The sequence below is a fragment of the Mesoplodon mirus genome (assembly GCF_964341445.2).
Source record: "Mesoplodon mirus genome assembly, chromosome: 16".
Classification (NCBI taxonomy): domain Eukaryota; kingdom Metazoa; phylum Chordata; class Mammalia; order Artiodactyla; family Ziphiidae; genus Mesoplodon; species Mesoplodon mirus.
The window spans coordinates 15225715-15238774 of record NC_138992.1 but is presented as its reverse complement, the minus strand read 5'-3'; the positions used below and the strand labels follow the sequence as shown (position 1 = coordinate 15238774).

The 13060-nt window shown below is 46.4% G+C and overlaps 1 protein-coding gene across 1 annotated transcript in view; it reads left to right on the top strand.

Moving 5' to 3' along the window:
- Window positions 1–13060, top strand: part of FER1L6 (fer-1 like family member 6) — a gene marked incomplete at its 5' end in the record, with an annotated part of 157026 nt that overhangs the window by 40916 nt on the left and 103050 nt on the right. Inside the window, 6 exons of the mRNA XM_082601582.1 lie at window positions 46–108; window positions 4451–4529; window positions 5820–5976; window positions 6812–6998; window positions 8018–8210; window positions 11122–11474. Of these exons, the coding sequence (XP_082457708.1) occupies window positions 46–108; window positions 4451–4529; window positions 5820–5976; window positions 6812–6998; window positions 8018–8210; window positions 11122–11474 (1032 nt within the window). The remainder of the gene's footprint in view (window positions 1–45; window positions 109–4450; window positions 4530–5819; window positions 5977–6811; window positions 6999–8017; window positions 8211–11121; window positions 11475–13060) is intronic.

Below are 13060 nucleotides of genomic sequence, written 5' to 3'. Positions count from 1 at the left end.
TGCAAGCCAGGAATTTATGGTCAGAATGAACTTTATGTTTTCCAGTACTTTGTCTTCGACTTCATTGGGCCTCAGTTGCATCTTTTTGACAAGATCATCAAAATCTCAGTAAGTATATCATTGCTGGTCGGGGTGAGGGGAGGTGGAAGAGATTCTAGGCTTTGGGAACTCTCTAGGGCAGCTCAGTTGTTTAGGAATGAATAGATTCAGGAGTGTGAGTGTGGGTTGTTGAGCTTGAAACCAACAGAATAGAACTTGAAATAATCAGTGCAGAGGCATCTGGGAAGGAAAACAGACTCAAGAAAGGTTCTATACTTGCTGGAAGCAAGTTGTAAGCTACCATCAAGCCATTGTGTAGCTGACTAATGTGGGAATGTGAAATATATATGTGAAGTATAAATGACATCTTAATAGATTGCCATTTTGAGTTGATTTCTTTCTTTTTATCAAGCAAATGTTAGTATTTCTCTCTTGGGGTGATAGCCACACTAATAATAATTAGTCACAACCCCCATTCCCCTCCTATTTGGTAATAAATAGAGAAATAGGAACAAGAAGCAGGAAGCAACCCAATATATCCATAATGCTGAGCTGGAAAATGTGATTTGGAGCAAGTGGTTGCCATTTGGAGTCTTAATAGTTGTCTCTGAGTGTAAACATCAGGACCTGCCCACGGCGGGTCGGGTCTGCTACAAAGAGCCTTCCTCAGCCCTGCGGGTGACTTCCTGTCTCCACAGATCAAGTCTGAGGAGTAGAGATGGAGAGAGCTTCCTGGTCCACACAGGTGCCTTACTAGGTTGGCCCACCCTGTAGAGGGCAGGAATGAGAAGGAAAGTGCCCGTGTTGAAGCCGTATTAGTCCAAATGAGGGTAGGGCAGGCCAACCAGGATCACTGCCAACTTCACATCACACCACTCAGTAAAGGAACAGAGAGCTGTGGATGGCTCATTGCATCCATCTCACCAGTCTGAGAAATCTCTGCTTCTCCCATGAAGCGCACAGTGGGGGTGTGTATGCCTTAGTGTGGTGGGGATGGGCAGGGGGGTTGAAGAGTAGGTGCTCTCTCCCCAATAAATTCTGAAAGAACAGAATTCCTACTGTATGTGACAATGTAAGATGTGTGGAGAATGAGGAAATGTTTTGAACAGTGACACCAACCCTGAGCAGAGTTATGAAGATGGCAAAACTTGTCTTGAAGACTTCCTTACCTATCATTATCACCCACTCAATCTCTATTATATAAATTATACTATATTATACTACATTACATTATATGTATGCATATTATATATAAGTCGTACATTAAGGCTTAGGTAATAGTGGAATCATGATATCCTCTTTCCCGGGGGTACTTGAAGAATGTGACTCTTGAGGAATAAAAAGTCACTAGGACCCAAACATTCTTCACACATGAATTTCAGGCGTGATGACAGGTGGTGAGAAGATATTTCAGGACCTGGGACATTGCCCAGGATGTCTCATTGCAACACTCAGGCAACCACCTGTTTGTGGGATTGGCTTTATAACAGGCTCCTAGGGAACTGTCTAGAGTGCAGATGAATAGTTAATAGCTAGGGTTTTTTTTAATTAATTACTTTTTGGCTGCATTGGGTCTTTGTTGCTGCGTGTGGGCTTTCTCTAGTTGCAGCGAGCGGTGGCTACTCTTCGTTGAGGTGAGGAGCTTCTCATTGTGGTGGCTTCTCTTGCTGCGGAGCACAGGCTCTAGGTGCGTGTGCTTCGGTAGTTGTGGCACGTGGGCTCAGTAGTTGTGGCTTGCGGGCTCTGGAGTGCAGGCTCAGTAGCTGTGGAATATGGGATTAGTTGCTCCGCGGCATGTGGGATCTTCCTGGACCAGGGATGGAATCCACGTCCCCTGCATTGGCAGGAGGATTCTTAACCACTGCGCCACCAGGGAAGTCCAATAGCTAGGTTTTATATGGCATCATAGACAAGGGTCATGACTCGCTGCGGGGCAAGTGGATTTTTAGCAGAGGATCAAAGCTGGTATTGCCTATCTCTGTTCTCCTCACTTGGAAGAAAAGAATACTTTGGTCTCCCTAAAAGACACTTGGGGATAGAGACTGAAGATTTTAAAGGGAAAACTACCCTTGAAAAGGGAGTGTTTAATATGTTTTCTGTTAGTCCATGAACCAAAAGTTAGCATGTCCAGAAAAAATTCCATGTGAGAGAAGTGGGCCAGTGCTGTAAGCAAATGCTGTTGGGACAGCCAGGCTGTAGCAGACCCTGGTGGTGCCAAAGACCACCTTCCCTTGACAGTGGCCCCAGGCATGCAGGGCCCCCTTCTCTCTGTGTGTGAGATGCCCTTGTCCTTGTAACCTAATGCTTGACCACACCAGCATTGCCTGGTGCTCACACTGGGTGGATGATTTGAGGAGGCCTCCTGTTATTTAAAAATCCGTCTGGGGCTTCCCTGGTGGCTCAGTGGTTGAGAGTCCGCCTGCCGATGCAGGGGACACAGGTTTGTGCCCCGGTCCGGGAAGATCCCACATGCTGCGGAGCGGCTGGGCCTGTGAGCCATGGCCGCTGAGCCTACGCGTCCGGAGCCTGTGCTCCACAACGGGAGCGGCCACAACAGTGAGAGGCCCGCGTACCGCACAAAATAAATAAATAAATAAATAAATAAATAAATATCCGTCTGGGGCTCTGGCTCATTATGCCCACAGGGACCAAGAAGCCTTTGATCTGAGAAGAGAGCTTGAGTAAAGCTCGTGTTCTTGCTCAGGGCTTTGGGAAGCTGCAGTAGCAGCTCTAAGCATGAGGGGTTTGAGGTGAGTTTTGTGCCTGTGGACTTAAATAGCTCCTCAACTGAAGCCAAACTGTCCTTACTTCCCCTTTGTTCTCTAACACCCTTGCAAACTTTAGACAAGGGAGGAAGAGCGGGAAGGGAGCTGGGAAGGGCTCTCATTTTCTTCATTTTTGGAAATCAGTTGAATGTGTTGTTTCCTACTGCCTCTTTCAAAAGGATCTGTTCAGAAGCTACGAAACTCTCTCACTCATCCATCATTCAATTAGTCAATCACTCATTAACTCACTGAACGTGTATTGAGTGTTTATTACGAACAAGGCCATGTGATGGGTAGAAGAAGGTAGGCAACTGTACTTGAATCAAGGAACGCATAGAATCTTACAGTTACAAGGAAGCCTCAGAGACCATCTAGTCCAACTTCCAGCTGGCGTAGGAATCCCTCTCCACCACCTCCATGACACATGACATGGGGTTCTTGGGCACTACTTGATTATATCCAGAGATGGGGAGGTCACTACTTCTAGAGTAGCCCATTCCATTGCTGGGAAGTTCTGTTATAAAAATTGCCTTTATAGTGAGCTGAAATCTCTCTTCCTGTAGCTTGGGAACCACACAGGGATCCTACTCCCTCTTCTAGATGGCAGTATTTTCAAGTGTTGAAGAAACTTGAGTTACCATTGCTCTTCTTCCAAACTCTCAGTTTTCTCTTTTCTGGGTTAAAAATTAAACTACTGGGGGTTTCCCTGGTGGCACAGTGGTTGAGAGTCCGCCTGCCGATGCAGGGGACACAGGTTCGTGCCCCGCTCTGGGAAGATCCCATATGCCGCGGAGCGGCTGGGCCCGTGAGCCATGGCCGCTGAGCCTGTGCATCTGGAGCCTGTGCTCCGCAACGGGAGAGGCCACAACAGTGAGAGGCCCGCGTACCACAAAAAAAAAAAAAAAAAGTTAAACTACTCCTGATTCTTCAGCAATTTTTCATGCAGTGTGACTTCTGGACTCAGGCCCAGCTCTGCCAGCTTCCTTTAGAACTTCCTAATCTTAATAGTATTAACATAAAAATGTGCTGCTGTAACCAGCCAGGCACGCTGCTGACTTCTAATCAGACAAAATATTGAGGATGACAGCCTCCTTTGTTCTGACTATTGTACATGTCCAAAACTTCTCAAGGCAATAAGCATGAGTTCTCTGAGAAAGTTGTGAGCAAAGTGTTGTGGGATTTTAGGAGAGAAAGGGAATACTTTCATCTGCAGAGGATCAGGGAGGGCTGCTCAGAGGAGGCAACATTTGCTCTAGGCATTTAAAGATGGATAACATTTCAAAAGGCAGAGATGGGTTTGAAGAGTGGGCTGCCCTAGAGTTCGTTTTGGCTACAAACAAACAAACAAACAGACAAACAAGCAAAAAACACGTTTTAGGCAGTGAGATTTGATAGGTGTCCTTCAATAGAAAATTAGCTAAAATCCTGCTAGGAGATGAGGTACAGCTGCAATACTTTGGACGCCCTGTACAGCCAGCCCTGAGGTTTGATAACCAAATGTCACTGTGTTCCAGATAAGTGTGAAGGCCAGACAAGGTTCAAGGCCTAGAATCCACTTTGAATTGGTTTGTCATGAACCCATTTCACAGATTTATCCTCAAAGAGAAATCTAGTGTTGTCGGACTCACCACTCCATCTCTCTCCAGGTCTTTCACCACAAGCTGATAGGAGGTGTATTGATCGGCTCCTTCAAAGTGGACCTGGGGACTGTGTACAACCAACCTGGTGAGAAAGCATTGCCTCCCAATCTCTCTCTGTTACTCTTCTCTTACTGTGACACCTGAAGGTCAGTTAGTTTATGCGTTCTTCCATGTATCCATTTATTCAATAACACTGAGCACCAGTTTTACAAAGTGGAGCAAGACATGGCTCTTTTACTCAAAGTTCACAATCTAATGATACAAATATCTTATATGTTCATACATCTGAGCAGTTAAAAAATTTTTTTTCACAAATTCTGTCCAATTTACTGCTGCGAGACACAAGAAGGAAAGTTGGAAGGGTGTAGAAGTTAAGAATATGGACTCTGGGGCCAGATTGCCTGGCTTCAAATTCCACTCTACTCTTTCCTAGCTGTGCAACCTTGGGTAATAACTTGACTTCTCTGTGCTGCCGTTTCCTCATCTGTAAAAATGGGGATAAAATAGCACCTCCTTTATAGGGTTGTTGGAGGATTAAGTGAATATGTACGTAAGTGAATATATGCATAAGAATGTATACATAAGCACTTTATAGGATCTAGCACAGAATAATGACTGTGACGTGCCATACGTGGGTTTGCTGTAATTATTACTATTAACCCTGGTTTGTCAGAGGAGCTAGGTAGTCTGTCCAAGGTCAAGAGCTAATAAGTAACAGAACCAGCAGCACACATAGGCCTTCTCATGAAGGGCCCCTTGTCTTCAACAGTGATTCCAACTCACATGACCCCAAGGGGGCCAGGCAGTGAGCATCGCCGAGTGCGGTGGGCTGGGTTTAATGCAGTCAGGGGTGACGGAGGCTATGGGAAATGGGGGGCGGGGCTCACAACCCCTGTGGAAGGAGTAGCATCTACTCAACTCCTTACCACCTACAGTCGTGTGGAAATGTGGGCTCCGTGTGGCCAGATCTAACAGTCTTTAAAAAGATAAGCCTGAAGTCTAGATTTTGTAAGAGTTTTGAAGTTTGGGCTCACCGTGTAGGTCAAACAAAAAGATCCATGAGCAGCGTTTATGGCCTGTGAAATCATGTGTGGCTTCTACACTGCATTAAGGTCCTCCTCTCCGGTCAAAGCTAGACTGCCGTCCAGGCAATTTCCACTACATTGAAGGCTTCCCAACTCCCTGTGGCAGTTTGGAGAAAAAGATGGAGACGTGGGTAGGAAGAGAGAGAGGCAGCACGAGACTTGGAAATAACTGTGATGAGCTGGCCCCTCCTGGGGAGTAAAGGGTGGGGAGGCTTCGGGTAGGAAGAGAACTGGATGGAGCGTCGGGGTGCATCCGTGCAGGATATCTGAGCTGTCAGGACGTTTTGCAGGTCATCAGTTCTCCGACAAGTGGGCCCTGCTAATGGACCCCGGCAACATCAGGACTGGCACAAAAGGGTACCTGAGGTGTGACATCAGCGTGACTGGGAAAGGAGATGTCTTAAAGCGCCATCCCAAAGCCTCTGATGCCAAGGAGCACGTAGAAAAGTGAGACAGGTCCATCGAGGACCATGCGAGAGAAATGATACGTCCCAGTTTCCACGTCTCTTTCTTCTCCCTTTCCTTACGGGTTCATGAGAACTTCCAAGTTCAAGGCCTGTCCAGTGGGGATTCTGCTCTGTCAGAGGCACCACGTTGTGTCTTATCAAAGGCATCACTGTCCTTTGGGAGGTCAGCTTCTAGGACGAGAGCAGCCTGTCTTCCTATAATAACCCATAAGAGATAAGCTATTCCTAAGCCTATCCTATTACTCTGAATTTAGTTGATTTTTCTTTGAAGGAAGAATAATTTCAGCCACTAGCTTGTAAAATGGGGAGACTTGATGCGCCTCTCTTAAGTGTTTATTCTTTAATTCCAGGACCTGAACGAGTTTGCATTCACTCTATTTTTGTTGTGGTTGTTTTGCGGTACGCGGGCCTCTCACTCTTGTGGCCCCTCCCTTTGCGGAGCACAGGCTCCGGACGCGCAGGCTCAGTGGCCATGGCTCACGGGCCCAGCCGCTCCGCGGCATGTGGGATCTTCCCGGACCGGGGCACGAACCCGTGTCCCCTGCATCGGCAGGCGGACTCTCAACCACTGCACCACCAGGGAAGCCCACTCTATTTTTTAAAAATTAATTTTTATTGGAGTACTGCATTCACTCTATTCATACCCTGTGCTGTCATTTACACTAGAAAGCAAACTCATTTTAGCGATGAATCCTATTTTTTCAGATTTTTCTCCTGTATCAGAATTCTTCTTTCTGCCTCCAAATTGCCTCTACCTTTTCTCTACTCTTTCAAGTGAGAAAGCTTTTTTATGTCTTATTTTTGTACCCCCCAAGGAACCTTCTGATCCCACAAGGGTTTCCATCAGAGAGACCTTGGGCCAGATTCTACGTGAGACTCTACAAAGCTGAAGGGTTGCCCAAAATGAACTCCAGCATCATGGCGAACATCACCAAATCATTTGTGGGTGACAGTAAGGACCTCGTGGATCCCTTTGTGGAGGTCTCCTTTGCTGGGCAGACGGTGAGGAAGGGTCATCACCAATCCTGGCAGACCTGGACTGGAATCCTGCTCTTTACCCAGGACACTGCTGGTCAAATGACATTAAGTTAAAATCAAAATTAGGAAGTGCCCAGAGAGAGGAAGCTTGTCACAAAAAGGCTTTACATCACATGGCAGGAAAGTAGTGGAGGGTCACCCACTCCCTCACCATTGGAGCTCGTGGAGAGAAGTGAGGGGAGGATCACGGTTCAGCACCCAGGCAGGCAGGCCTCCTTCCTCACCTCTGGCTGCTTCTCTGAGCTGTTGCCCAGTACCCGGTCCCCAGAGGATTACCACCTCCCTTTCAATCTGCTCTACAATCTACCCAGCTAGTCCTTGTCCTGCGTAAGCCTGGACATCCCTGTTCCCAGCTGTTCCCTGCTCAAGAGCTATTGGAAGTGCTAGGGCCTGGGCACATGGTCAGAGCTTTATCCTGGTTGGCCGGACTTGGAAGCTTCAGCTGACACACATATTGTTTCCACCTGGCCCCTCCCCTTGGCAGGGTGAACCTTGGACTATTTCTATCTTGGACCCCATTGGCATATATAGGACATATATAACCCCCATATAGGACACCACCTCCATTGTATGACGAGGAAACTGAGGTCCAGACTAGGGACGGGATTTGCACCAGGTCCAACTTTTATAAAACATGAAGTCAGGCTCTAACTATATCTGCTGCAATCCTGGAGATGTATGCCACTCCTTCATACACAGGTGTCAAGTTCACCCCAACCCAGTGGATGATGAGAACTTCCTGAGGGCAGGACCTGTGACAACTCACCTTTGTCCCAGATGCCCAGCACAGTGTCTGGCACAGAATAGGACATCAGTAATGTTCATGGGGTGTAACTGATTTCCATGGGTGTCGGTGGAATCAGGTTCATTATTTTTGACAACTCACTTTATATTTCCAGCTGGTGTAAAGAGTTTTCTTTAGTCGGTCAAGGGCCCCTTTCATTTCCTTCTGTGGCTCACATTTTCCTGGCTTTGTTTTTTAGGGGCGAACCACAGTGCAGAAGAACTGTGCCAATCCTGTGTGGCACGAACAGGTGGTTTTCAAGGAAATGTTCCCTCCCTTGTGTCGGAGGGTGAAAATCCAGGTATGGGATGAAGGCAGCATGAATAATATAGTGCTGGCAACCCATTTCATCGACTTGAAGAAAATCTCCAATGAACAGGATGGAGATAAAGGTAAGGCCTCACATGTCTGACTTGGAGATAGGGTCTCCAAATGATTGATTTAGAGCCTTCATCTTCAAAAAGAGAGGGTTGGAGCAGGCAATGTCTTAGGCACCTTCCATCCTCTGTGTGGTCTGTAGCTTGGGTTGGTTCAGGGTGGTGAACAGAGCCAGACTCTGGGAACCACGAGGCTTGTTCCCTGTCCCATGTCTTCCAGGAACATTGCTGTGTGTCCTTGAGGAAGTCACTCCCTCTCTCTGGGCCTTAGGTTTCTTAATTGAAAAATGAAGAGTTTAGATTAGATAAGAGGTTGGCAAACTGTGATCCATGGACCAAATCTGGACTACCACGTATTTTTGTATGGCTCACAAGCTAAGAAGGGTTTTTACATGTTTATTTATTTATTTTTTAAAATTTAATTAATTAATTAATTTTTACTTTTGGCTGCGTTGGGTCTTTGTTGCTGGTCACGGTCTTTCTCTGGTTGCGGCGAGCAGAGGTTACTCTTCGTTGTGGTGCATGGGCTTCTCATTGCGGTGGCTTCTCTTGCTGTGGAGCACGGGCTCTAGGCGTGCGGGCTTCAGTAGTTGTGACACGTGGGCTCAGTAGTTGTGGTTCGCAGGCTCTAGAGAGCAGGCTCTGTAGTTGTGGCGCACAGGCTTACTTGCTCCATGGCATGTGGGATGTTCCCAGACCAGGGCTCGAACCCGTGTCTCCTGCACTGGCAGGCAGATTCTTGACCCCTGTGCCATCAGGGAAGTCCCGGTTTGTACGTGTTTAAATGGTCCAAAAAATATGGTGCCCTCAACTCACAATGGGAGCCCAAGAGCATGAGTATTTCAGGGAGGTCCTGCTGACTGCACTCAGAAAGCCAGGGCAAGAATGGAGAGTCCCAGCTAATCCACTGAGTCAGGCAAAGGAGTTTTCACCCAAGATAAAGCTCTTTATTTATAAAACCTAAATTAATAGCTGTTAATTCTCTAAATACCCCAATCTACCTTCCCTTTTTAAAATCCCAATGCAGTCTTCCTCTGCACTACAAATTTGCATTGATCAATGTATATATTTGTGTATATGTGTGTGTGTGTGTGTGTATATATATATATACACACACACACACACACACACACACACACACATACACATTATACTGAAGGCTTGGCTTAAGCAGAGAATGAGATTTACACATTTTTGTGCCCTGCACAGAGTGACACCATAGAAAGGCCTTAATAAATATCTACTGTTTAAATATTCATGATGTAGGAGGATTTGCCACAAGATTTCTTTATGCAGAAAGCATGCTCTGTCCACCTACAGGATTCCTCAACCAGACATAAACATGTTACCCACAGACTTTCCTGGTGGCTCAGTGGTTAAGTATCCACCTGCCAACGCAGGGGACACGGATGCGAGCCCCGTTCTGGGTAGATTCACATGTCTCGGAGCAACTAAGCCCGCGAGCCACAACTACTGAGCCTGTGTGCTGCAACTGCTGAAACCCACGCACCTAGAGCCCGTGCTCTGCAGCAAGAGAAGCCACCGCAATGAGAAGCCCACGCACTGCAACTAGAGAAAGCCCACGCACAGCAACGAAGAACCAACGCAGCCAAAAATAAATAAATTAAAAAACAAACAAACACGTTACCCACAACTTTTCAGAAACGTCTTGATGGGTTCAGGGAGATGCATAACAATGGTTTAAAAAGTAGACATCGGGGGCCATGGGAGGGGGACGGGGGGGGAATGGAGAGAGGAAGTTTTCAGGCATAAAACTGTTGATAACAATAAAGCATATGGAAACTTTTCCTCATCAAAAAGCGGGGGGATTGTTAAGCAAATTATGATATATATACTTATTAAGAGTAATGGCTAATATTCTACACATCTCTTAAAGACTTGTGTGAAGCACTTAATATTATCTCTTTTAATCCTGATAGGTGAGATAGATACTATTAGCACCCCCATTTTACAGTTGAGGAAACCATGGCATTAGGAAGTTAAAAAACTTCCACAGCTTGAAAATGGCAGACCTGAGAGTTGAGATTTGAACCCAGGCAGTCAAGCTCAGGACCACCATGCTATATACTGCCTGTCAAAATGGAATATTCTGTTGTCAAAGAGATGTTTGCATAGACACCGTATATTTTCCCAGATGCTCTGTATTAAGAAGGGAAACTACTTATGCTAAGAGTAAGTTAAGGTCACCAGGTCTTTTCAGTTCTACATTTAGAATATATCTCAGAATATTTACTTCTCTCAATCTCCACTACCATCGCCCTGGTCCAAGCCACCCCTGTCTTCAGTTCTTTTTTAATATAAATTTTTAAAAATTTATTTATTTTCTTTATTTATGGCTGTGTTGGGTCCTCGTTGCTGTGTGCGGGCTTTCTCTAGTTGCGGTGAGCAGGGGCTACTCTTCGTTGCAGTGCACGGGCTTTTCGTTGCGGTGGCTTCTCTTTTTGCCAAGCACGGGCTCTAGGCGCAGGGGCTTCAGTAGTTGAGGCACGTGGGCTTCAGTGGTTGTGGCACGAGGGCTCAGTAGTTGTGGCACACGGGCTTAGTTGCTCCGTGGCATGTGGGATCTTCCCAGACCAGGGATCAAACCACTGTGCCACCAGGGAAGTCTGGGATATTCTTTTTGGTTTTGTTTTGTTTTGTTTTTTGGCCTCACTAAAAATTTGCAGGATCTCAGTTTCCCAACCAGGGATCGAACCTGGGCCATGGAAGTGAAGGCCCAGAATCCTAACCACTAGGCCACCAGGGAACTCCCCATGACAGGATATTCTGTAAATATTTTCTCTTGTCTTCTCTTTATATTTTACATTTCTAAATGAATGTGCACAATTTTCATAAAGCAAAAAAAAAAAAAAAAATAGCCAGCTTGAAAGCATAACTAGACAACTAAAGCTTGGTATCTTTACAGGCTTTCTACCCACATTTGGACCTGCCTGGATTAACCTGTATGGCTCACCCAGGAACCAAAGTCTGATGGATGGCTACCAGGAATTGAATGAAGGTTTCAGAGAAGGCGTGTCATTCAGGGGCAGACTTTTGGTGGAGATTGCTGTGGAGATCCTCTCGGGAGGGACACAGGAGGTTAAATTCTCCAAGGCACTCAAGGAGCACAAGCTGTCTTCAAAGGACAAAGACTCCAGATCTTCCAAAGGCTCAAGTAAAGGCAAGGGTGACAAACCTGATGATGGAAAAGCCCAGCAGGCTTCAGACAAAACCAACTCAACAGAGGTCGAGGTGGAGCCTTTTGATGCGCCCCTGGAGGTAGGTCTGAGCATTGCTCCACCGTGTCTATGATTTGAGCCCAGAGCAGGGACAGCACCTGCCACAGGCTTCCAAAGACCCGCAGAGGGGACACTGCCCCTGCAAAACATGTGTTGGCTCAGCCCTGGATTCCGGGGCTGCCTCTTCCTGCTCACATCACAGCCATCTGCTCATTATACATTCCATCCGCGTCCCCCCCAAATACGGATTCCCATGGCAACCAAAGTAAAAGAGAAATAAAAGGGCTCTGGGGGAGCTGGTGGGAGTGGGTGGTGGGGTGATGGACTGAAGTCTATCCGTGTCCTAATTTTGTTTAGTTTTGTGAGCTTAGTGTACACTCTGGGTGTGAGATAATGTGGGATGAGGGATGAAGAGGAAGGAGAGTGGGTGACAAGCTGTGGGATGAAAGAAATTGAGAAACCTATTCTCCAGCCCCGCCCCCGCCCCACGGCTGTGGGGAAATCACAATTGGAAGGAGTGGTTATCTTTGCTTGTGATTCAACATAATGCACAGCAGCATCTTTTAGCCCAATTCTGTGTTATGGTAGAGAGATCTGGGGCTCCAAGAGGAATACAGACCATGAATATCCTCTCAATTGTTTAGTTCAGCAATAGTACTTTGTAGTTGCCAACGAAGGAAGTTTATGTTTTGGTGGGTAGATTACAGCTTGGATGATTCTACCTCTGGGAGTGTGTTTCTCAGGTCATCCAGGCAATAATTTTAGATGGGGAAGGGAGGCAATGGCCAGTCTTCCTGAGCTGTCCGTTCCTAGTAGAGACTAGACACATGGAAGGATTTTTAGTATGTCGGTCACCTTAGCTTTGGAAGAGCCGCTTAATTTTACTGCTGGGAGCTAATAAATCTTAAGAAACAGTGCGGGGGAGAGGTTGTAGCTCAGGGTTGGAAATCTTGGGGATTGGTCCTATTCATGGCTCTGATACTAACATCTCTCCGTGTTTCAGTTTACTCATCAACCAAATGGGGTGGTAATGGTCCCTCTGTCGTAGGCACCTCCTGGAGTGAATGAGGGAATAGTTGTAAAATGGTCCGCAGAGTTCTTAGCACATCCATGGTGAGCAGGCAATACCTTTGCTATTGCTGTGGTTACCAGTGTGTTTCTATGGTTTACTCTCACCACCAGGGGAAGGTTATTCAGAGCTCTCCACCCTGCTTGACTGTTTTTGGACTTTGCCAAAAATTGTGGGTAGCTTAGTGGCCACCTAAACTGATATCCCCTGTATCTGTCCCTGTTGAGACCAACCATTCTTTTCTAAACAGAGATTGCAAAGTGGAAAGGGGTTAGTTGAAGATTTCTTTAACCTAAGTCAATATCTTCAAGATATTTTGCTGAGGTCATCTGAAAAAGTAAAGTCTAGCAGAAAGCCAGGGTGACTGGGAACTTATGTGGGGAAGAGCATCCATTTTTCTACAAGGCCAGGGGGCCATCTTGGCTATTGCGTGGTCTGAGAGGGGAATATTCAGACCCTTATTTCATTCAAACTTTTATTTCATTCAAACCTTTATTTCTCCTCCCCCCTCCTTTTTTTTTTTTTTGCGGTACGCGGGCCTCTCACTGCCGCGACCT